Raw genomic sequence first — 25,242 nt, forward strand, 5'->3', positions numbered from 1 at the left:
GGGCCCATCCAATGGCCCCTTTTTCATATTTTAGCACCCCAGGTTCCCGAAGGTATTCCTTGAGCTCTTTTCAGTTGTAGGTGGACACAATACCTTTATTTTACTTATTTTTATGAGGTGCTAAGAATCAGACCCAGGGCCTCACACGTGCTAAGCAAGCGCTCTGTCACTGAGCCCCAGCCTTGTGACCCTTCTTTCCCTGATTTCCAAAGACCAGGAATGGCCCTGAGCCTCTAGTTTCTTTGGTGTTAGGGTCCCCCGATCCTGGCTGTGGAGTGGAGCCAGACTGTGGAACCGCTTTCTTTACTATGGCTTCTAGTCCAAAATGGGCTTTCCTGGGCATGGACTAATGGCCCCTGAGCTGACCACCCTCTGTGTTCTAGAAACTCTGTAGTGATGGGGTAGCCTTGAGGCTATTAACTCAGGCTGGGCCGTCAGTGCCAGTGTTGCACTTCACAGGGGAGGCCCCTTCGGGGTTCGCTGCCAGGCCTGTCCCCTCCCCCGCACTGCACTCCCCCACCTCTGAAGAGTCTCACAAGGCGAGTAGAGCTCCAGCTGCTGTGGCCCTCTGTCCTCTCAAGTGTTTAAAGTTTTCGGCTGTGTAGGGTACAGTGTGAGGTCCACCATCGCTACACCAGTGCGTACAGTTCAGCAGTGTCAGCTACAGTCACCTTGGTGTGTAACCAATTCCAGAACCTTCCCATCCTGCAAGACAGCACCTCCACCTACCCAACATCCCATGTCCCCCCTCCTGTCCCTGACCTATGTAGCTGTACTGGGTGACACCATGACTCCATCTCCTCTAGACACCCCGTCCGTGGGGTCACACAGTAGATGTCTTTTTGTGCATGGCTTATTTTCTTAAAAAATGTCCTCAAGTTTCATCTTTTCTTTTCTTTCCCTTTTTCTTTTTTAAGATTAAGACATTCATGGGGCTAAGAAATCCACACAACCAGGAAGTCCAAGTTAGAGCTGCACCAAGTGTCACTGTGGAGTGGCACCTGTCTCTATGGCCCTGCCTGATGCCCCTGAAGACACTCTGAGAAGGGCACCACCAATCGCCAAATGGCTCTGTTACCTGAGGACTGCCTCTACCCTCCTAAGGTCAGTTCTGACAGAGCACCTGATGCTCGCAGACTCAGGCTGTCTGCCGAGAGACCCGGGCTTACCCAAAGGTGCCAGCCCAAGGGGGCTATGCCCATGGCAGGCCTCGGGGGAGCCTGGGAGGAAATCTGAGAAGTACAAGCACAACCAGGTGACAAAGATGATGCACTCCTCTCAGCAGCTACTTCTAACTCGGGCTCTGCCACGAGCGGCCATGCGGACTGAGCCAGGGAGGGGCCGGCACAGCAGGGCAGACATTGGCAATGGCACAGTCTATAAGGGGCTGGTGGCAGGTGCTCTATGACCTTGTTTCTGGGTGTTTCCAGGTGGCCAAGAGCACAGCCTCCAAAGTTAGACTTCGGGGGTCCGGGTCCTGGTTCTGTACCTGACCAGCCACTAACCTGCTTCCCCAAGTGTACGGTGGGAATCCCGACAGCACTGACCTCAGTGGACAGCCGTGTGGCTGTGTGGACCGGGCCTAGGCAGAGGCCAGGGCTCCAGAGCTCTGACTAGAACCGGGCCACTCACCCCACACGACTCCACCCCCACCCACCCCTGCCCCATCAGCCCCAGATCCAGGGTGGGTGTAAGGCCCAACATCACACCCGTGGTGAAGTCCTGAAGGGCCGGTCCCATGCTGGAGCTGACTTTGCAGCTCTAGCCTGTGGGGGAGGGGACTTGTAGGGGAGGGATGTTGAGGCCCTTCCCCAGTGCTGGCCCTGGCCTGGGAGAGCAGTGCCCACAAAGGCGGGAGCCTGTGGGGCCTCTGCAGGGTGGGCAGAGTTCAGGGAGCCTGGAAAGCGCTCTGCTCCAGGGGGTGAGGCGAGCATGCTCCCTGGGCGACCTGGGGCCACCCAGCTGAAAAACTGAGTGAGGAGAAGCCGCAGCGCGTGAGGCCCACCACTGCGTGGCTGCTTCTCCCACAGTAAGGAGCACACGTGGGGGACTCCTGTCCCTCTAAGCGGTGGCAGCACCATCTGCTGAAGTGAGGTGCTCTGTGACCTGCAGAGGGCAGGGGTGGGGTGGCTGGACTGTCCAGGCAGCTGATGTTTGGAACCACCGGATCCTGGGCACCTGTTCTGTGCTGGGCATTTCCCAAAGAGCATGTCTGACCACTGGGCACCGGGCAACAGGGGCTGCACCCAGCTGCCCCTCCAAATCAAGAGACTGTACCCCCTGGAAGGTGGCTGTGAAGATGGCTCTACCATGTGATTCTACCATGTAACATGTGCCGCAGGGACAGAGGGTCTTGAAAAAGAAAAAGTAGCCCCTCTGGAGTGGACATCCCCGTGGGATGACCAAGATGCTCCGGTCATAGCAAACCTTTGCCAGGGAAACGAAGCTGCGAGTTTCATGTGTTTTCCAATGTCACACAACATCACCATGAGACCGACACGACACCGTTAGGTCAAAACACCAGAACAACCAGCCTCCAATTGAGCGCCAGGTGGCCGGGTCAGCAGGACGGGTGCCGCTGCAGTTCTGCCCAAAGCTTGCGGACAGCCTACCTGGTTTGCTCTTTCCAGGTCGGTCATGATCATTTCGATCTCGTCGGCCCTAGGAAGGTGAGAGGAGAGAGTGGGTTAGCTGACGACAAGGCAGGCTCAGGAGTGACACAGGACAGGCTTTCCGGCTCAGTGCTAGGCAGGACATCACATTCACTGGGCGAGGTGGGGTCCCAGCACGGGGGAGGGAAGGACCCAGTAGACCCGCGAGGGGTCGCAGCAGCCACAGGGAGGAGGTGGGCTCCTGCTGGGGGTGGACTGCCTGTGGCATCGTTCTTCTGATGACCTTCTGTCTGGGGAGCAGAGACAGAAAAGGTAAAATACACTGTGTTCTGGTAAGCAGAGCTCTGGACAGAGCGCTCTGGGGAGACAGGGGGACGACTTCTCCTGGGGAGAGGGAGTCCGGGAGGCTTCGGGGGCAAAGGGGCCAGAGGAGGAGTTGGGAAGGGCCAGGTTAGGCCCTTGGCAAAAGGCCTTTGGCAAAGAAGGCTTTGCCAGGACGGAAGGGACAAGAGCAGGCAGTCAGATGGTGGGAGGAGGGCCGGGGTGGAGAGGCTGTGGGGGGGCGCTGTGGGGGCAGGGACATGGCTGGGCTCACTGCACCCCAGCTTGCCCCTAGCAGCACAGTCTCCAGGGTCTTGCTTTTGTGTTTCAAAGTCCTTCCTTGGGCAGCATGAGGCCAGCACGTGGTCCTGACACATACCACCGTAAGTGGGGAGAGCAGTCCCTCAGGGAAGGCTGCCAACGCCCATGGCCTGTGGTGGCTGGAAGAGGACACAGGGCAACCCACCACCCCCTTGAGACAGGTTCTGCTGACCGCCTGTGAGGACACAGGATGAGTGGCTGTGACCCCAGAGAGGTGCCAGCATATCCTCGGAGCCCAAGACAACGTGACGGCTACCAGCCCTGGCTGGGGCTCTGGGCCCTGTTCTCTGTCCCGTGTACCTGGGCGCCCTCTGTTGCCCACTTCCACTGTGCCACAGCTTTCCCACACCCAGGCTCCTGCCCTCCACCCAGCCTTGCCCAGGGCTCATCCCCGTGGCCCTGTGTCCCCACAACTTCCACCTTGAGCAGGAGCCGACTCTGCTCAGGCCCTGCTACTCCCAGCCCTCCCCAGTCCTTCCAGGTTCTGTCTGAGGCTGTGGCACACGCCCTCTCCCTCACTGGCATCCCCAAACACGGTGAGCTCTCTGAAGGCCAGGCTGAGTGTCTCCTTGGTACCCGGTCCCTGGACTTGGCCCTGTATCTGGAATGGGCCAGAGGCCTGCATGTGCCATCTGCCAGGCCCAGGCAGGTCCACTCCCTGGGACAGCCCAGGGCACCCAGGCAGGTGGGTCTCAGGGTCCTGAGGAGGCATGTGCTGCACAGGGGACCCGCCCTCTCCTCACACTGAGCAGGCGCACGTCTTCAGGTCCCTGGACTGCCCAGTGGTCCAGGCCGGGGTTTCTCCAGCCCACCTCTGCATGCGGGGATCTGAGGCAATCTTATCAACTCCCAGTGGCCTGGACACCTTGGGATCAGGTTCAATGCATTGTATCTGAAATAGTAGCTGCTTTCAGACTGGCCCGAGTAAAGTCTGGAACAGCCGTGGAATGGCCTAGTTAAATGGAGCTATTTTTAGGACGGTTTCATGGGGAAGGCAGTGTCTCTGTGAGATAAAAACCCAACTGGGCCCCTGCTGTGAGGTGCTGGGCGAGAGCAGACGGGGGCAGTGGGCTAATATACGGAACAGTCTTTGGGGCCATCCCACGCCCAAACTCCACGCCCTGGGGAAAAGCTGCCGAGCAGAGACTCTTAATAACCACGGAGGATTAAAACACATCATTAACGAGCCAAGGGTCCTAAACATGAGAAGAGGAAGATCGGAGTCCAGGCAGAAAGCCACCTCCTGTCCCCACCGCCTGAGGATGAAGGACGCAGAGCTGCACCCCAGCAGGCACAAAAGGAAACAAAGCCATGACTCCTCTCAGTTGTGCAAGTTTCACACACAGTTCTGAACTTTAATCAGGCAGTTCTTCATCGGCAGTGAAGGAAGCCCAGGCGCACATGGCGGATGCCCCAGACGTCCCGGACACCCACCATCCGCTTACTGGTTCACGGGTTCCTTGAGTGTCTGACACCTCACGCCTTATGGCGCCAGGAGGCAGGCAGAGACCCAGAAGCGGTTCACGAATCTCGCCAGTGCCGCGTGGCTGCCGAGCACCCCAAGACAGACCTGCAGGGAGAGGGCAGAGCTGCCTCTCCCTCCTTCAGGGGCACCTGCAGAGCCGGCTGCAGAACCTGGGAGGCGAGCGGTGCCCACTGGTCTGGGTGAGCAGAGGCCCGAGTGCATGTCCAGGCAGGGACTTCTGTGAATCGCTCCCGTTGGTCCTTTGTGGGCTGTTCCCAAGTCGCAGCTAACCTCCCTGGGTCGACAATGCTTCCTTTGCTCTGTTTGAGACTCATCGTTCGGAAGTGAGCTGCTTCTGTCCTCGGCGTCACTCCACCTTTGTCTTCTATTTTGCTCTTTTCCTGCAGCCTTCTGGAGGCTTCCTGAATAGGGCCTGAGTGCTTGTGGGCTGTGCCGCCACTCAGGGCTGTGCCCCCCCTTCCTGCTTTGCTCCTTTGGGTCCTCTCCAAACCTGTTGTTTCCACCTGGTTCATTTTCCCACGGAGCCTACCTTTTGCTTTACCTAGTTTTTTGAGTCCATTTCTCAGCCTGATTTGTTCTTGTGGCCCATCTGTCCCCTCAGGTCACATGCACCAAGGGGTGTGGGGTCTTTCAGAGGACAGCCATTTTACCTCTGGGCTCTGATACCCTGGGGAGAGCCAGCGACCCCTTGGGGCAGTGGATAGGTCAGGGAGATCAGAGAAGCAAGCCCTGTTGTGAGTGCCAAGATGAATGGAAGAGAAAGACGCACAGCAGGGGTCCGGCAGGTTTTGCTGAAGAAGGAAGGGAGGGCCTCTGGCCCCCAACTGCTCACTGATGACTCCCCTCAGCTGCCCCTCCACCAGGAATCCGTCCAGCCAGAGCTGGGCCTCCCCTTCCCTGCCAGGGGCAGCAGTGCCAGGAGGAGGCCTCCTGGGTGTAATCCCCATCCTGGACATCTGGAGCAAAGGGTTGGCTCCCCACCCCTTGTCTGGGAGAGCACCAGGAAGAGGGGTTCCGAGAGGCTGGCCTCACAGAGGCATCAGGGCTGGGCTGGGGTGCTGAGGGCTGGGAGTGGTGCCCCCATAGTCTTGGGTCAGGGGGCCCAGGTGGGCTTGGGAGCTCCCTGCAGATGTGGAGACTCTGGCCTTGGCTGTTCATTAGGATTCTTAACATCTAGGAAACTATGCCTCATATTTCTGAAATATTTCAAGTCACTTATAAAAAGTTAGTCACATTTAAACAGGAAGGTGCCTTCTCAGCTGTCTGCAGCAATCCCTGGAAATGAATTTCAAGTTTTCCATCTACAGGTCAGTTTAACTTGGGTTCCTAAGCAACTGCCGAACTGACCAAAATACTGGGCGTGCTAACGACCTCTGCCCTAGCCTTTCATGGGGACAGCAGCTCCTGTCCTCCCCCAGCTTTCGGAGGACGATGACCACCCTGAGCTTTGCCTCGTGGGGCAGGTTATTCGAACCAGGTACGGTGCTGACAGCTGGGCCCAGGGGGCTGCAGCTCCTGACCCCGAAAGGAGACAGTGTGGGGAGCGGGGATATCCCGCAGGAGAGGCCGAGTTCAGGTCATTTGCAGGATCCCTACTAATTTTTTGGAGGGGCATTTTTTTAAAAGGTCAAAGAGAACACAACTCGCTCCAGCCGGGTGGGAGCTGAAGCGCAATGGGTAGCGGGAGGCGCACGGCGTGGCCCCGGCACCTGTGAGCCTGGACCAAGAACAGCCTCTCTGTCTTTAGAACCCACTTGCACACAAAGCGGCCACCCACGCCTCCCAACATCCACCCTGCCAGACCCACACCCTGAATCAGCAGGACGAGCACACCCCCAGGTGAGTATCAGCCACCAGGAGGGGTCCTCAGGCGGGGATGACACACCGTGGCCTCTGTGGCCTCCCTGGCCCAGCCTCCAGATGCATTTCTTTTCATTCCACAGGCTCCACGGCCGCCCACCATCTGGAGCCTGACATTAGTCTAAAATCATTTATTTTCCAAAGTCCGCAAGAACCGCACATATTGTTTGCTCAGCAGAACGATTTATTATAAAAATCTAGTTCCCTCACCTTTTTACGAGCTGACAAAACAGCTTCCCCTGATCTATTAACCTGGGCTGCATTATGCTCTGCTCCGACTCCAGCGGCAGATAATTTCAGTTTGGCCCGGAATATATAGTTCATTCATCCGCTCCCTGCACATCATTCCAGGGTATTCTCTGGGCGAACACACGATTTTTATGAGGAACTTGAAAGGACGTGGTCAAGGTTGATGGAAAGGAAATTATACCCACGCTAGACACAGTGTATTTCCTTTCACATGCGCCTCCTGAGTGCTGGCGTCCGGCACCAGGGCAAGGCTATGTGCACTTCAGTACCCAAACAATCACAGTGCCACCAGGAACTGCTAAAACAGAGAACACCCTGCCCTCCATATCTGCACATTCCACATCCAGCTGGATTCCACCAACCGTGGATCAAAGTATTCAGAAAACCCTGCACCTGTTCTGAACACATATAGTCTCTCCCCTAGACGCCATCCCCCAGTGATGCAGCACAACTATTTACATAGCGACTGCACAGGGCCGGGTACTGTAAGTCACCTAGAGACAAAGTGCTATCCCAGTGTAGATTCTGGTATACCTGGGGTCCCAGAATCCATCTTCTTGGGTATGAAGTGACAGAACGACATCTGTGTGTCTACGGGGCAGCTGAGGGAAGGAATAGGACGGTCTTCAAGAGCAGTCAAGTCAAAATCCAAAGAGGCTTGGTACCAGATCGTGCAGTTCTTTAGCGTCAAACAGAGAAATATCTAAAGATGGAATCTCCCTGCTTTAAAAAAGACCCCCTAATATGTCCAGGACACACACTCTCCTCGGCACACCTCTGTACCAGGAGTGAAGTGAGTCTGTGGCTAAGGTGGGTTCTTCTCCTGACAACCTGCGGGCCAGGTTGGTGCAGCCAAGGGGGGTTCAGCTGGGGGGGCTTGCTGGACCCAGCTCAGGTGGGGGGGGACAAGGGATGGGCCAGGGCTGGGCTCTGAGGGGGTTCCTTGGTGATGGGGCTGGAATCCCCTCCATGGGGAGATGCTCTGGCCACGTGGGAGCAGCTGGGAAGGGACAACCACAGAAGGTGGATGTCACTGGAAGGAAGGGCTGGCCCAGAGTGTGACTGTCCCTCCCTGATGGGGTGGGGCAACGACTTGGGAGGCCAGTTGTGCCTGCTGAGCGCCTTCTGGGTGCCACAGGAGGGGACAGATATCCCAGGGGGCGACCTGCTTTCTGGCTAATGCAGGAAGGCACACCCTCAGCAGATGTGCACTGCCCCCCTACTCCTGTTACCTTGCTGGAGGGCATGGGGTGGCAGGTACAGAGACACTGTGATTCAGTACAGTGTCGCTCCAGGAAGAGGGACAGGGCTCTGCAGACAAAAGCAGGGACCGTCTCACAGAGGACAGGACATTCTGTTCCTGAGGATGAAGACGAGTTTGCTGGGCAGAGAACAGTGGGGCTGAGGGAAGTGCTATCACTAGAGAGGAGAACTGACCACACAGCGGGGCCTGCTGGGCTCTGGGCCAGCTCTGCCGTCCCTCCATGGGTTTTCACGTTCCCAGGTCCTCACCTGCACCCAGGTCCTCACCTGCACCCAGGTCAGTGCAGCCCACCCCTCCGGCATCTCTCACTTCTCGTGAAGGATGGCACTGTCTCAATTCCAGGACCACCACAGACACAAGGGGGATGGTGCCTGGCCAGCACCCAGCGCACCCTGCGTGGCTGGCTCTGGGCTCTGTATGTCTTCATTGTGGTAAAGGAACATCCAGCCGTTCCTATTTTATTATGACTTTTTGATAAAAGATGGTATTGATTTCATTAAGTACCTCTTCAGCATTTATGGAGCTAATGAAGAGGATTTTCTCCTGACCTGTAAAACAGTGAACTGCACCTGCCCTCTGCCCCCACCTGGTTGTGGTGTCCTGTGCGCTTAATGAGCTCCTGAGTTCTATTTGCTAATATTTTATTTAGTTCTTTTTCATAAATATTTTTATATGAGATTGGCCTTTGGTCTCTTTTGTCTTGTCTTGGGTGAAGCCACAAAAAACATCTGAAAGCGTCTCCTTCTCTGCAGACAGGAGGAGGAAGCCATCAGGGCTCGGATGCATCAGCCCAGGCACACAGCACCCGTGCCCACCTGCTGGTTCCCACGCAGGGCTGCAGGCCTGGTTCCCCGGCGGCCCCCCTGCCACCTTTGCTCCAGGAGGCAGGTCCCCACCACGTTTTCCTGGGGGTTCCCTGAGCAGCGTCTCCACAGGGTGACATTTCAGTCCCAGCCCCCAGTCACAGCCTGGCACGGTGCGACTGGGGCCACGAGCTCCTTTTCGTTTCTTCCTCCGAGAGAGACCGGGTCCCTTCAGCCCTGGGGTCAAGACACCGCAGGGAGAAGACAGTGAGTGGAAGACTCCAGAACCACCTCCCACGAGCACCTGAGCTGCTCTCCCAAGGTTATTTTCCACTTTTCAAACACCATCTTGTCTTCCAAACAAAGGCGCCTGAGTGTGGGGTGCGTCCTCATCAGGGCCATTGTGCCGCAGGTTCTTTGTTTCTTGGAGGCAGTTTTTTTTGAAATCTTTTAGTAACATCCATTTCATGTAAATTTCTTCTGTGGCTCAATCAACCGTCAGCCTCTCAGATTCCTTCACTCTATTCTGTTCCTTGAAACTGCCCTTCCTGTCCTCACCTTCCAGCTCTGTGGCCTGGGCTGCCGAGGTGGCCTGTCCTCTCACCAAGGGACCTCAGCTTTAGTGGACTTCCGGAAGGCCTCCCACAGCCCACTTCCCACCGTCCACTCGGATGGCCTTCAATGTACTTCTTCCTGTCTGGAAGTGTCTGCTCAGGATCGGCTACTGCCTCACTCACTGCTGTCATCCCAGAGACTACAGGAAGTGCTTTCCAAATACCAGGTGATGGAATATGCAAATTAAAATGCAATTTATCAATTATATATGTAGAGTGCTCCATGCTACCTAAAGCCCAGGCTCTCCAGGCGAGCACCAACTCACTGGTGAGTGCGTTGAAGGGCGGAAGGCAAAAGGACTATCTGCCAAGCTGCAAACCTGACTTAAGGTCGACGGCCATCTCTGCACAGGGGAGCAGGGCACTCGGCAGTCTTTGAAAGACAAGGTGAAGACAGCTGTGGCTCCAGAGTCCATTGGACTGCAGGTCCCCATGGGGGCTGGCCTGGGAGATGGGAGAGGAGAGGCTTTCCTGATGGCTCTGGCTTGTAGGATTGGCCGGGTCCTCCACTGACCATCCCAGGTTGAACGGGCTCTGGAAGCTGTGGAGGGGAAGGTGACATTGCCTGGCATCCTCTAAGCCCCTGCCTGGCTGCAGGTGTCATTTCAGAGCGACCCCATGGTTTCCCAAAAAGGGCCTGGGTGGGAGATGGCTGTAGAGCTCGATGTGAGGGGCAGCCTTCTGGAAATGGTGGTTTTCATTTTTGTTGGCAAGGAAACTGTGTTGAGGGATAGTTAAATGGCGGGAATATCACCTCTGTCTGCTCAGACATGAACCACAATTTGTTCTTTTCAGGATCATTATGTCAAACTTAAACAATATCACAGTAACAATTAAAAACAAGTTTAGTCAGGCCTCATCTTTTCAATCCCAAATGGGAAGGAAACCGCCCTTCATGCCCCCACCTTTAGGGGACCCGCTGATTCAGTGGTTTAAATGAACTCTGCTGCTAGCTACGTGTGAGTCTAGCTGGGGGCCAAGGGAGCCCCAAGGCCCACATGGCATAACTGCCCATCAGTGCCACAGAGGACCCCTCAGACAGGCTGGCTGCTGCCCAGGGAATGACCCTCAGTGTGGTCAGAAGCCATCTGTGACGGTCACTCAGGCTTCAGTTGTCCACAGGCAGGGGCACAGGACAGCTGCGGCCCTGAGAACTGGTTCACAACATGCATAGCTCCTGCTGGTCACGCTCCCAAGGCCATCGGGGGCCTCTGGGGATAAATGTCGGATCCATCTTTGAACACTTCTTGCCACTGCCCGGAGCTCTAAGGGAGGCAGCACACAGGAAAGAGAGGAATATCTTCTTTCCTTCATTCAAGTGCCATGGAGTCATAGGATGATGGGGTCGCGAAAAGCAAAATCAGAAAACCTGGTCTGAATGGCAGAGAGCCCGAGGCTGGCGGGGAAACACTGAATTCTCCCTTCAGTTCTCTGGCCTGGGGCAGGTCTCTGAGCGGATGGGACCTACAGGAGAGGCCTTTGAGCACCAAGCACACAAATACAAGAGTCCTGGCTGCTGTTGGGTACGGGAGTCTCCCGCCTCTGGTTACAACTGGCTTCCAGTGCCACCCAGGAAGTGACGCCTGGCCCCAAAGTTCCATCCTGAATCTGACCAAGCCTCTACGTTCAGCTACAAATTTACAGGACAGGAGAAGGCAGAGGAGCACCCTGAGCACACCTGGGGATGTGATTAGCAAGACCCAGACGGGGGGAGCCACTCTGTTGCGAAGACCTCATTTCACTCAGACTGTGAGGAACAGAACAAGGGAGGGTGGGAGGTTGGGGACACGTCTACAAAATGAACAGGACTCCAGGGTGTTGGTATTCCAACCAATTCCAAGATGTGGCTCTTAATTGGATTCTGATTCAAACAACTTCAGAAAACAAAACAATTCCATGATGTTTAGGGCAACTAGAAACTTCAAGGTTGACCAGATGTATCTAGTAATACCAACAGGTTTTTAGTACTGTGGCTACAGTGACAAGAGGCGTCTTTGTGGGCGTGTACTTGTTAAACTGCTTAGAAATGACCTGGAAGGAGCTTCACAAGTCAACAGGAGCCAGGCAGGTGAGACGGACTGGCAGCTGGCGGGCTGTGCAGTGGGTACCCGGGGGCCAATGGCACAAGCGTGCCCGCTCTAGTAAGCTGGAAATTAACATACAAAAAGTAAACAAAGGCCCTCCAGGACAGGTTCTACCGAGTTTGGTATCCCTCCACTGTGACTTGTTGACTATAAAGTCTGTCCTGGTGTTGACTGCTGGCAGAAATGAAATAGACACGAAAACATTTGGGCACCAGATGGAAGCATCTAGAAGGATGTTGCTGCACTGCCCTGGGAAAGAACACGGACAGGAGGCATGGTCCAGGTGTGGGAAGCCCAGCTCTGCCCAGCCCACCCTGATGCTCATATTCTGAGCCTCTCCTTCACTAGTCTCAGGGGGGAAATGTACATGGCACACCTCTGAGGGAAGGTGATTTTAAAAACCATATATATCTATTTTTCTTTGACACAGAAAAAAGACTGTTAGCTGAGAACAGAGAATGGGAGGAAAATGAACCCTGAAGAAACACCAGGTCCCAGGCCACAGGGCCCAATGGTTCACTTCCCGCCCCTGGTGGCCTGCGCCTACCTCCATGGAGCCCTGGGTGACGGGCCCGTCCACACTGCAGGACTCATGGCACATAGCAGCACCAGCAGGACAAGAGACCAGGCTGCTGCCACCTTAGCTCAGATTGCAAAAAGGTACCCTGTGAGGGCTGATTTCCTGTCACATCGTTATTTTGTCAACAGCCTCCTTCACATATTTAGTGCTGGACTCTTGTTTTGCCAACTTTGTCAGCAGCTGGGGGGGTTCCCATGGGGTTTGGCTCCCCTGTCTGGTCTCCGTACCCCGGGGGAACAGGCCTCTGGCCAAGAGGCACCAGCCAAGCTTCTGCTGCCCGAGAAAACCCACAGGACTGCAGTCCTGGTCCTCCTTCCCCCCTCCCCTGCCTTCCGAGGACTGGGGCAGGACGGTGACAAACGGCCCACGGGGAGCAGCTAGCCTATGGCAAACCTTGCTTTTCCTCCAAAGTGAGGGTCTCTAATTACCTCCTGTCTCCCCTAAGCACTCCTTGGTGGGAGCTGCCAAGCAAGGGGCTGGTGGCAGGAAAAGACCGCCACCTGCATGCTCCTCGTCACTCTCAGCTTCCAGGCTCGTCCCCAAGTCCCAGCCAGGCTGACTGCCTCGGCCCATCAGTTGGTCCCCTCCACACCTGTGGCCTCAGAGTCACTGAGTGTCCTCCCATGCCCTGCACTTCAGGCAGTTCGGTCCCCTTCACCCTGCATGCCTGGGCGCGTGACGGGGCAGGCGACCACGGACGCAGCGTTGTGTCTGAGGACAGCAGCCTTCCTGCCTGCCCGCAGCAGCCTAAGTGCCTTTTTTAGGGTAACTTGAATAATTCAGCGGCTCCTATGCCACTTGTGAAGTGTTAGACAAACAACTCAGATGGGCCAGACTTGCTGGCCCCACGAAGACCGTCCCTTCCCTTCATTCTGACCTCATCACTTTGGCCACACGTTTCTGAGAACGCCCTCCATCCTGTGCACTCACTAAGACACCGCAGAGGAAGCACACGATGCTCAGATGCAGAAGGAAATGGAAAGGTTAATTGCACAGCAAGTCTCCCCGTGGCCAAGACAGCGTGCTGGGGACCCCGCAATGCCCGCCGCTCAAAACCCCGGGAAGGAAACGTCTCAGCCACGTCGGGCTATGGAGTAATTGAGATTTTTATTCACATCCAAGCCTTAAGAGTTGTCTTCCCACTGAGGTCTGCCATTCACCTCCTACTCCACTCTGAGCCTACGGATTCCATGCCTTGTCTTAAAGCCACTTCAAATACTTCATAGTAGTGCGATAAGAATTCTAAGTAAAGAGGACAAAAATCAAATGACCTTCCTGGTTTCCCTCTAGAATTTGTTTTGGAAGGACTTGCGCTGGACAGGCCACACCTCTGTCCTATGTTCATGGCTAGATGAGCACGGGTGAGAGCCTCTCCCCACCAGGAAGACACAAATGTCAAGTAACTGGCTTGAAGCCCCGGCTCGGTGTTGTCACTCTGGACAGGAAATGGATTCGATCAGTTTTCAAATGACAGGGCTCCCCAGGGTTCCCCTGCAGAAGGACCCCAGATACCAGTTGATAAATTTCTGAGTTTAGTAAAAATGAAAAAGGAAGCTAGATCCTTTAAACAGGCGATGAGAAGAGTGTTCCTGTTTATGTAGGTCACCTCCTGGATCTATCTGGCACACCTCAAGTTTGTGAAAAATATTTTCCATATGCTCGGGATGAAGGATTCTTATCACTACTTGATAATCCTGCCAACCCCACATGCTTTCTGAAGGCAGCAGAAACTCTCTGGAAAATCCAAGTATCTTTAAAGATACTTGGCAGGAATTTGTAGGTTCAGAGTGTTGTAGAAGAGCCTGGGTCTCATCAAGGAGGGAGTGTCCAGGTGATGGAGGGTCATTTGTTGCTTTGATGGACGTGGGGTGTGGCAAGAAAACTGGCACAGAGAATTCAAGAGGGTTTCAGGAGGGCTGGGTACTTTTCCACCTGAAGGTGGTATTCAGTATTAAAGGGGAGACGCACTACAGGTCTGAGGAGAAGACTCCAGATAATGAATTCAGTGCATCTTTGTGAATAGGCCAGAAAGTTTAAGACAGGGACACTGTAAATCTGAAAGCGAGAATCAACAATTAGAGAAAATGTAAGTCAAGAGAAGAGTTGTATCAGTGAATATGGGCAGGACAAGTTCACCCCTAAAAATAAAATATGTATTTGAAGAAAATGCAAACTCTAAGAACATGTAGCAGAAAGGTCCTTTGAGTGAGAAGGCACAGACTTGACTAGATTTTTAAAAAGGACTAATGACGTTCAGATTCTATAAGCCACGCTCCCCAGCACTCCATGCAGTCAGGAGAGGTGGGTGCTGCTGCGGGTCAGCAACAGGCACAGTGCCTGAGCCCCTGCTAAGTGACAAGGTGAGGAAGTCCACAAAACACGGAAAACAAAAATGGAATACAATGCAGTATACACAGGTGTAATTCTGTTGTTAACACGTGGGACAGAAAGACCACGTCCTGGTCAAATTTAGGGCGCGGGGTTGTCGCTGGAGCTCGTGGTGAATGGCAGAAAGAACAGGGATTTGAAACCAAGAGCCTCCATTTACTGTTGTCCTAAAAGGGTCTGAAGTCACTATCTGCAGTGATGTGATCACATGCTCACAGAACCCAAAGACCCCCGGCAGCAACTGGGCAGAGGTGGTCGGGGCCACAAGCAGGGCCCATGTTTTTTGGCAAAGACAAGAAAATAATCAACTTTCACACACCAGTCATTATTAATATCTGGAAAATGAAATCAACGATCTCTCTCATCTACAGCAGGGATATAAATATTAAACATGTGGGAATTAAAATAACATGGCATAAATTCCACCTATAGAAAATCGAATTATAAAATGCTACTGGCAAAGAAAGCTAATGATGACATTTCTTATTTGCGGTTGCATTAAATATAAATAAGGGTAAATTTATCTCTGAAGTTAATTTATAAAACTTGGTAAAATGACAAGATGTGTATGGAAATATTAGGTGGGCTTTTAAAAAAACCAGCAAAACAACAGTAAACTAGTTGTATATGACATGAAAATAGAAAACAGGTATCTTACCAAAATCGTGTGGAATTTATTAGAATGGAAAATTAGACTGCTAGAATGAAATTGCAGACAGAAATCAGACGTGTAATTATTTATGTCTGAGTTGTCGGATGTAAAGTGCTGGTGGAAGAAATCACAGGACCACTGGGCGAACTGAGGGTACCTTGAAGAATGATAAACAGTGAACTGCCCCTTATGCTATCAGACCTGGTTAAAATAAGTCATAAAAAAAAAAACCCAAGAAAGTAGATTAGAAAGGAAGGACCATTTCCTATTATTGAGACTATATTAGAAATGATGATTAAACTGATGAGTCCTATCTTATTCATAGATAAAGTGGTCCCTTGGTATCCACAAGGCATTTGTTCTAAGAAACCTGCAGAGGCTCAAGTCCCTTTTAAAAATTGGGCAGTATTTGCATAAATCCCAGATACCTCTTCCTGTGGACTTTAAAGCATCTCGGGATGACCTACAATTCCTGATACAATGCAGACTCTATAAATAATTGCCCCACTGTGTTGTTTAGGGAATAATGATAAGAATAAAGTCTGTGCATCTTTGGTACAGATACAATTCTTTTTTTCTGAATATTTCGATCTGTGGTTGGTTGAATCTGTGGACACAGAACTCAAGGACATAAGGGTTGGCTGTACATGATTCTCCTGGACAACTAAAGCCACCAAAACTCAAGCAAAAAGAAAAGCAAGCGATGGGTAAAGGTGATAAGTGGCTCCAACTCAGAGCACAAGCAGAACTGCTGGGCAGCTCCAAGGCTGCAGGGAGACACACGGCCATGAGCAGAGGGAAACGCCAAGCCTGGTGCCCGCGAACCCATGGAGCTGGGCACCACGAGGCTACATCCAGCAGGGAAGACCCTGTGGTGTGCACGTGTCCTTGTCCTCTGCATCGGCCCTGAGGTTCCCGAGGTCTGAAGGAAGCTGTGCTTGCTAGAACCCAGTGCTTTCTGGAAAACACAGACAAGGGCAGCCTCAGGTCATGCAGTGTGGGGTGGGGTAGGAGGGGACCCCAGTCTCTCTGCTGCTGTGGAAGGGTTCCTTCCTCCCCTGGGGCCACGTGTGGGAGACAAAATGGCATCTCTGTTCCCCTAAGAAATTTCTCATTCTGAAAAAAGTATTTTCAGGAGTTATTTTTCTAAAATTTGTTACAAAACCCCAGAAATCACCAAGATGCCTGTAAACTGAGCATGGTGACCTCAGCTTTAATTCTTCAAGAGAAGAAAATAAAGTTTCACCATGAAGACTGCGGGCTAGTGGATGAGAGATGTAAAATGGGGTGAAACGATGTCAAGTCACGCCTGAAGGACCACGAGTGGCCTCTCCTCTGTAAGCTGCTTTATGTTGGGCACAGCAACCTGACACCTGTGTGCCCAGATGTGCCCTCCGAAATATGCATACACCTGTGTGTTCTAAACTGTCTATGCAGTGACCAAACTCACAGCTCAGACTCCCTTTATTGCTGTCAGACGGCTGTGCCATAGGCAGATCTCGGTCCTAGGAGCCCACACACAGCCCTGGGAGCTGCCAGCTTCCACGAAGATCCAGACCAGGTGTCTGAGGCATGGCTGACCAAGCCCTGGCACAGCAGCCTGGTGCAGGAGACCCGTTAGCCCCGAGGAGCTCCTGCCACAGGGAGGCAGACGCTGCTGCAGACAGCACTCTGTGGCCAGGGAAGGCAGCGCGGCTGCCCAGGGCTCTCTCCAAGGCAAGTACAACTGGAGGCGAAATCTGGTCTCTGCACAGCACACACTCTCTGTGCTGCATCTTAAAGTGTATTTAACTATCAATTTCCACACAGACTTTGCTTGAAAGATGCACACATTGGAGAAGATGTTCAAGGAGATATTTTAAGCTTGGTGACTTGACGCCTCAGAGAAGAGAAACTACAATGTGAACCAGTGGCTCTGCGGGCACTAGTGTCCTGTGGGAGGCACCGACCCCCAGACTGACCCTCAAGGCCCTCCATACGAGGTCCATCTAATACAAGGTCAGCAAAGGAAGTCAGCTTGCTGAGTTCTCTCCACGAGCACCAGGTTAAGAGGCTGGTTCCCGTTACAGAGGGTCACACAGGCACAGGAGGGTGCAGTGGGGAGGTGGGAGGCTGTGCCTGTGGGGGAAGGGGACCGGCTGGGAGCTGGGGGATGGCCTGGAATCCGAGTGTGAGGCACTGGCTTCAGGGCACCGCAGGGCCACGCAGGCAGAGCTGCACACCAGGCTGGGGACTTTTCTTCGGAGGCAGGAGAACAAGGCACAGAAAGTTCTTTCGCAGGGCAGATTTAAATGGGCTCAGGTCTACATTTCAGAAAAAAAATAGTTTTAGCTGATCCTTGGAGGAGGACAGATGCATCCAGGGAGAACCTGGCAGCAGAGAGATATGAGATACTGATGACCGTGAGGCCAAGAGATGAAAACGAGCCAGGATCGTGGCTGTGAGGGGGAGACAGAGATGTGAGGCGTGCAGGACAGACACCTTGTGGAGGAAGAATGGACCTGAAAATACAGAGCTTTCTTGGCTGGAGCATTGAACTATTTCTTATTGATTTCTAAGGGTTCTTTATATATGTAGTAGCCCTCTCTGCCACAGGCATTGCAAATATTTTTGCCCATCCATCTTTCTTTCCCTCCTTCTCCAAAGAGCTTTGATTTCCCTTTGTGATTTCTACTTTTGGCATCATGCTTAAAAAGACCTCCTCCGTCCCTATGATATAAATACCCACCTAAAAATTTCTCCTAAGTGATTTTATGATATTTTTAATCGAAATATTTAAAACATCTAGGCTTTGATTTGCATAGGGCTCAGCTCTGCTCTATTATTTTCTACACAGTTAGCCGTTTATTCTCCTGTGTGTTGAAGACTTCGTTCTTCTCTAACTTTATTTAAACTCAAGTGATTTTTATATACAACTTTTTCTTCTTAATTTTGAAACCTTCAAAAAATACAGAAAGCTTCCCAAAGAAAATAACAATCAACCATATGCCCACCAACAGAATTAGCCACTTAACACAACTGGTCTCTTTCCCATTGTCAACGGCAAGTTCTGGACTTCTAATTACACTTGGGCTTTCCATGGAAACTGGAAAGCACCCAGGAATCTATATATTCTGTAAGCCTTACAAATTGTAAAGCTTTTTTTAAGGGTGGAAAGATCACTGAAATGCATCAAAGTAAAAATAGTCACACTTAAAAAGAAATAAGAGGAAAGGTAAAAATACATGCTAGCCAATAAGATTTCAAGAGTATGTTCTACTTCTGTGCTCCAGGCTATTTTGAGAACATTGCAAACAGCACGTAATTTTGAATTTTTCTCCCAACTCCTGAGGGTTACCTTTTGGGAAATGAGAGGGCACAGGCGCGGAGGCTTGGGGGTTAATTCTTCCTAATGTCGAATGCCCCCGATCCATGCTCTGCTCATCAGAGCATTAAATCTTAGGCTCAGGAGAGCATTGCCATAAAGCTCTGCATTAAAAATTCATACCGCAGGCTGCCTTGAGCGCGCTCTGGCTGGAAGGAGGGCGGCGGGGAGATATAAGACACCCCACTGTCTTTCTGGCAATTGGAGACATTCCTCAACAAACAGCACCTTAGGAAGAGAGCGCCAGGCAAACAAGCCGGGAAGGAAATCAATGGCTTCAATTACCAGTCTCGCCCTCGCTTCCGAAAGGAAGCTCCATTCTTCAGGCTGGTTCCACAAAGTTCTTAAAACTGTGCCACAGGTACCAGGACAAGGCCAGACATCCTTGTGGGTGCGTGGATGTTCAGCACTCCTCCACCTGTACACCAGCCCCGAGAGCCCAGGGTTCCAGCCAGGTGGGCCCAGAGCTCTCCTAGGATGGGAGGGGACACATTTGTCCTCATGTTTGTATGTTACAAGGCAGTTGCAGCAGAGTTCCCATCTCCAGCTGACTTGAGGGGTGCACTGGCTGAGACGTTCACAGCTTGGCAACGGCTGACTGGGCACTTATGGTCTCCAATCAGAACCCACCTGGCAACCAGGTAAGATTTCAGGATTCTGAGTCCCACAGGAAGGTGACAGGGTCAGGGCAGCACACCCCAGTCCCTGCTGTGATGAGCCAACCAGAGACCCTGTGACCAACAACCATCCACAAGACAAATGAGTCCTCAGAGTGAGAGAGACCTGGGGTGGGACACAACAGGGGCCCTGTGGATCTCAGCAGGTAGCAATGCAGCCACTGCTGACTGAGGACGTGCTCACAGACCCTCTGTGTGACACCAGCTCTCCTAAGTGGAGACTAAGGCCTGGGTGAGGAGCTCGAGTAGCCTGCCCAAGGTCACTCAACTCATGCAGCCAGGAATCAGGGCCATGTGAGCCCAGGACCGGGGCTCTTCCCAGCGAGGTTCACTATCCCCCTGGGCCCTGGGAAGGCCTCCCTGCAGGCCATTTCATAAACGGAGGCAGTATCTGGGGCTCTGGGAAGCACCTGGGAGATGACGCACGGGAGGCTGGGAAGAGGGCTGGCCCTTTGATCCTGCTAGCCACCAGTTCCATCTTCTCGTTTCTCTAACAGGGACAGTGCAGTGCTGCTGCCCAGGGAGGAAAGTATTAGGCCACCCCAGAACCAGGGTCTCCCAAGGCCAGGCCAGGCCCCACCAATGTCCACTGACTTTCCCCAGCAGTGGTCTGGTCACGTGCCCTTGCAGAGTTCCAGGCCTCCACGCCCACTCATCTGAGGACGGCCCAGAGAAGTCCCCTTGAGATGTCACAGCCACTGACCCAATAAAGACATAAAAAGAGTGAAGACAAAGCTTCCTGGTGTCATCCCACAGACTCCTGCACAACAGGGAATGCAGGGCATGAGCCGGGGACACCCCTACCTGGCAGAGGCCAGGCAGGTGCACGATGCTTTTGAAGACCATCTAAAGACATGCAGGAAAGAGGTGCCTCATGTCAAGCAAAGAGACCGACATCAAAACTGCCTGCCAGTGATGCCATCGGTAAAAGAAAATTAAAGACAAAGTCAAACACACAGAGGAAGCTGGAAGGAGACATGCCAACGTGTAACAGTGGTCCCTCTGCCGTGGGGTCACAGGGACCCTGCTGTCTTCTTTGAAAAATCTTTTTGAGGTTTTTAAATTCTGAACAAGAAACACGACTGGATTTTGTAAATAAAAGTAATGGATGTTATGTAACAGGCACTGACCTCTCTGGCTGGGGCACCAACATGCCACGGGGAGGACGTTCCTCACTTCTGCCAGCCTTCCCTCGTCCCTTCACGGACCCGGACAGTGTGAGGCAGGTCACTTTCTCCTTTGCTACTTCTGAAGCAAAGATGCACTGAGTCACAGTGACCGGTGAGGCCAGGGTCCTGCAGTGACAGCCAGGGATTCCCCTCCCTTGGTCAGAGCCACCAGCCTCGGGGAATTGGACTGGGGCAGAAGGTGGTGAGAATGCTCCGGGGCTCTGGCCTCCTTCTTGGACATCGAGAGCTCACCTCTCCAGAGTGTAGGTGTCCTTGCCGGGCAGGGTGCGGGCGAGCACTGGACCTGCTCGGCTGTGCTGGGCCCTGAGCTGAGTGCTGTCACCATAAAGGTTCACGCTGACCTGCTCATTCTGCAGGCATCTCTGCTGGCGATGATCAGCACCCGGGGAGGGACATGAGGAAGGCCGCTTGCTGGCCACTTCCATGTGCATCGCAGGCTGCTCCAGCCCCAGCCTCTGAGCCATAGGAAGGCAGGACCCTCACCGCCCAGCTATGGGTCACCCAAGGCCACCTTCACCTACAAGGTGACATTTCCCCTCCACAGTCTTTGTGCTCTTTTCAAGTCCCCCAAGATTTACCTTGATGATAAATCAGAAAAACTTTAAGGATCTTTAAAAAAGGTAAAGTACTGTAAAAGCAAGGTAGGCAGGTCCCAGCTACCAGGTAGGCTGAGGCAGGAGGATGGCTTGAGCTAGGAATTTGAGACCTGGACCACATAGTGAGACACTGTCTCAAGTAAAGAAAAGAAAGAAAGAAAGAAACCCAAACTCAGGTGACCATCTGCGAGTGCTGGCTTCCTCTACCTTACTCTCCCAAAGGACACTGAGCGAGCAAGGCCACTTTATTACACTCACGAACTGTGTGAGCTGTGTTTATGAATATGTCATAGCTGTGGCCTGTCCCTGCTCAGGGGTCCTAGGGCCTGACCCATGCCTGCCAATTCTCACTGAGGCTTCCTGATGTCCAGACCCCTCGGGAGTCCAGAGGAGGTGAAGGGGTCCTTGGCACTCAGAAGAGTTTCTGCCTGAATTTGGACCTGCGAAGCCACTTCCTTCCTGGCCTGGAGAGGTGACCAGAGCAGGGCTGAGCTTCAGAGGTGGTTGCTCACCAGGCACGGATTGTAGGTGTGAAGCAAAATACTTGTACAGGGACGGAAAATCCCAGGAATTCCACCAAATGCAAACTCTTGGAGATAAAATGGGGAAAAAAGGCATCACATTTTCCCCTCCTAGTCTGATTTCGTGGCTCTCAGGGACAGTGGGTTCTTTATTCGAGTCCATATCCTTGAGATTGTAAAAGTAACTGCTTCTCTATTTTTAGGGAAATTAATCTGACCAGGATAATTACAGCAACTCTGTACTGGAAATTGATGACTCATCAAAAAGACAGGAAATAGAAAACATTACGTTCTTAAAGGTACAGGAGGGACTGCATTTCAGGACACTTAAGTTGGTCCTTTCAAACTCAATGGGGACAAGCGCTGCCACTGCTGTTTGTCTCCTGTGAGGATCAAAACTGTCATGTGATTCTCAGGCTTCGTCAGCTGGGTCCACCTAGCCCTCGTTTCCAGAGCCTTTCCCATAAAGAAACCATAAAGAAAATAAAGAAAAGACCCATTTGCACAAGAGCTCTTCGGGTGGGGAAGGGGCAGAACCCTGTGGACCGGCCATTGCCTGCTCAGCCCTCCCACAGATGAGGCAGCCTCAGGACACTCTTGGTGTCTTTCTGCAATGCTGGGAGGGACCAGGGCCTGTGCGTGCTAGGCAAGCCTCTCCCCTGAGCCACACTCGGCCCCAGAGGAGCTGTGAAGATCACCATGGTCATGCATAAAGAGCACCGGACACTGTGCCCAAGGGAGGCAGCAAAGGCCTGTGTTCCTGAGGGGCTCCTCATCACACTGCACAGCAGGAGCTCACTGGACGGCACCAGCAGCTGACACTGACACCCAAGGACCCGCCGCACTAGCCACCTGGGTGTGCTTGCGCAGGCACATGGGCTGCTCTCCTCGAGTCTTCCTGGGCCCCTTCCCTCATCTTAAGTCCTGTCTTCTGGCCTCTGCAGGGACGTGGAGGTCTCTATCCCTGTGTGGCAGGGTCTGGCTCCCCTGAACAATTTCGATAAAGCCCTCTGCTGGGCTGGCTGTGGGACGGTCTTGTCTTGCTCAGGGCCGGCTGCCTTTTGTGATAAACCTGAGCCACAAACATGACACAAAGCAACACTCCAAAGCTGGCCCACATGCGGCTCCTCCCATGGATGTCTCTCTTGTAACGCGCTATGAAACTAGCGATATACAAGGCTGTTCTTTGAAAAGAGCACAGAAGCGAGGAACACAACCAAGTAACTTTAACAAGTATGAAGTTTACTGGCAGGAAAGGTCTGGGAGGTGCAAATTCTCCTAAGACTAGCACTAGCTCTAAAAAATGTAGCATTTCGGTGCAATTCAATATTTCCTTTCTTCAGGGCTCAGAGGCCTCCCCCCGCCACGTGTTTGGAGGAATGTAAGAGGCTGACTGTGCGTGCTCTGCTGAAGCTCCCTGTCACCCACGTCTGGGGGCAGAGCAAAGAGGAGGCCATGGATAGCAGTGAAGTGGGAAGTCCTGCTTGTGTGTGGCCAGGAGGCTCCTGGCATGGGCAGAGGCGACCTGAACCCGAGGGCAAGAGACAGCTGTGTGGCACAGGCCCAGGGAGGAGGGCAGCGGGCGGCCCAGGCCTCTCCCAGAGCACCCGTTTGTAAAGGCCCAAATCCACACCCCTGGGCTCTGTGACTCTCCAGGCTAAAGTCTGCTGAGGTGTTATTTCCATCTGCTAAGAGACATGGGGAGAACTGGACAGGGTGACCATCTGAGGAGGTGCATTTTCATAGGAAAAAAGCAAGCAGAAATAATTCATTTATTTAACCCAGAAATGGCTCTAATCTGAAGCGCTGCAATCCGCTTACACAACAACTGTTTTGGCAAGCCCCTCCACGTTCCAACAAATATTAAACTGTGTCTGCCATTTGTCTAAGGAATCTTGCATTAATAAACATGAAGAAGAGCACTTTACCTCCCACTCTCAATGACAGGACAAAACAAAGACCAGCTGTGTTCATCAATGGGGCCTTGTTCTGCACATAAAGGCTAATTACATTTTGCTTCAAGCCTACACATGGAAAACTTTACTGCTGCTGTCCCCGTCACAGTCAGCCCGCGCTGTCCCAGCTGACGCATGGCGATGACTGCCCTGCACCAAGGGGGGCCTCAGGATGGGGCGGTGTCTTCCACCTGCAACTTCATGCCAAGATGGCGGAGGTGAGAGGGGATAGTGGCCCTGTGGAGGACAGGCAATGTGTGTCCTTCGACTTCCTGGTCCACCCCCTACAAGGCCGCTGCCTCTAGAGCCTCACTGGGCCTTGGCGCAGCCGCTGTGGACCTCCCCTGGCTCTCGCTGTGCCCGTGCTGTGCACGCGCACCTTGCTGCTCCCTGTGGCCACGCAGTGACTGCACCTTTGCCAGGCCCCAGTGCAGGTGGGAGAAGCCAGGCATGGAGGCAGGGCAGCCTGTCTGCAGAGCCCGGCTTTATCCTGCCTCCTGATTCCTGCCTGCGATCTGCTAAAACAGAGTCCCTCCCTCACCTCCCACTCCCCGCCCAGAGGAGCACTGTTTTAAGACCATGTGTACAAAGATGTGTCCCGCAGGGGCTTCCGTTTCATATACACGAATAAAAGCACGCTGAGCTAACAGCACATGCAGGTTGGACCCCAAGCAGAGCGACATCATGAACCTTTCCCAGGACACCAGGGACAGGAAGGCAGAGGTGTGCCTTGTGTGGGACCCCGAATACTGAGATAGTTGCTTCCAAAGGTAAGAGAGCAGTGCTGGCCCCTCCACCTCAGGCCCTCCTCTGAACTTTCTGCGGCTAACTACTTTGGGAACCATTCACGGTAGGCGTCTGGCCCAGTGCTGCCTTTTGTTGGCATCTGACCTGGGAAATGCCCAGCTGCGCCTACGCCTAAGCCCAGCCCCATGTCCCTGCAGACCCACCAGCTGGTTCCTGGGAAACTCAGATAGGCCTGGCCCCCCACAGAGGTCCTCATCTTCAGCCTCAAGTCCCAGCTGCTCAGGAAGCTGAGGCAAGAGGATGTGAGAGCCCAGGAAACCCAGGCCAGCCTGGGCAACATGGGACCCCAGACGAAGACGGACAGAAAGACGAAACCAAAGTCCAGCCCCGAGCCCTCCGGGAAGGGGTGTGGAGTAGTTCCCTCGGGCCCCTGGTGTCAGAGACCTCCTCCTCCCTCAGCCCCCTCTCTAGGTGTGGCCTGGGAAGGCCAGGTAGGGTGGGGTGGGGAGGAAGTTTCTGTGCTCCACTGGTCAGAGGCACCGCTCCTCTCTAGGTCCCTGCCTTCTCATCTGCTCAAGGCCAGGCCTGGGCACCGCCTGCCAGCACTGTCCCCAGGCTCTGCACCACCCTTACTCCTCCACCTGGGGAACAGGCTTGCCTCTGCCTGTCCCCACACGAGTGCTCTGCCTCCATCCTGCAGGGACCCTGCCAGACACCTAGCCAGTCCTGTCCCTTCAATCTCAGATGTGGCCACGCTGGATTGCAATGGTGTCTTCCCACTGAACCACAAAAGCTCAGGATCTGTCCCCGGCAGAGGGCGCAGTGCAATGGAGGCAGCTGTCTGCTGAAGTCAGGACGGACCCACCGCCTGGGAGCCTCACCCACCTCTGCCCACGTTGCTTGCTGCAGCTGTGCTCACTCACGCCAGGCCCGCTCCCACTGGGCGAGACGGAGTCTC

At 53.4% G+C, this 25,242-nt stretch overlaps 1 protein-coding gene across 10 annotated transcripts in view; it reads right to left on the reverse strand.

Annotated features, from left to right (window-relative positions):
• Cux1 (cut like homeobox 1) overlaps window positions 1-25,242 on the reverse strand; it is a 328,888-nt gene that overhangs the window by 86,748 nt on the left and 216,898 nt on the right. For all 10 annotated transcript variants that reach the window (XM_046422858.2, XM_046422857.2, XM_046422855.2 and 7 more), the window contains exon 9: window positions 2,613-2,661. In XM_046422858.2, the coding sequence (XP_046278814.1) occupies window positions 2,613-2,661 (49 nt within the window). The remainder of the gene's footprint in view (window positions 1-2,612; window positions 2,662-25,242) is intronic.

The sequence above is a fragment of the Marmota monax genome, unplaced genomic scaffold (assembly GCF_021218885.2).
Source record: "Marmota monax isolate L192 unplaced genomic scaffold, Marmota_monax_Labrador192_F-V1.1 WCK01_AAM20220418_F8-fsc00237, whole genome shotgun sequence".
Lineage (NCBI taxonomy): Eukaryota > Metazoa > Chordata > Mammalia > Rodentia > Sciuridae > Marmota > Marmota monax.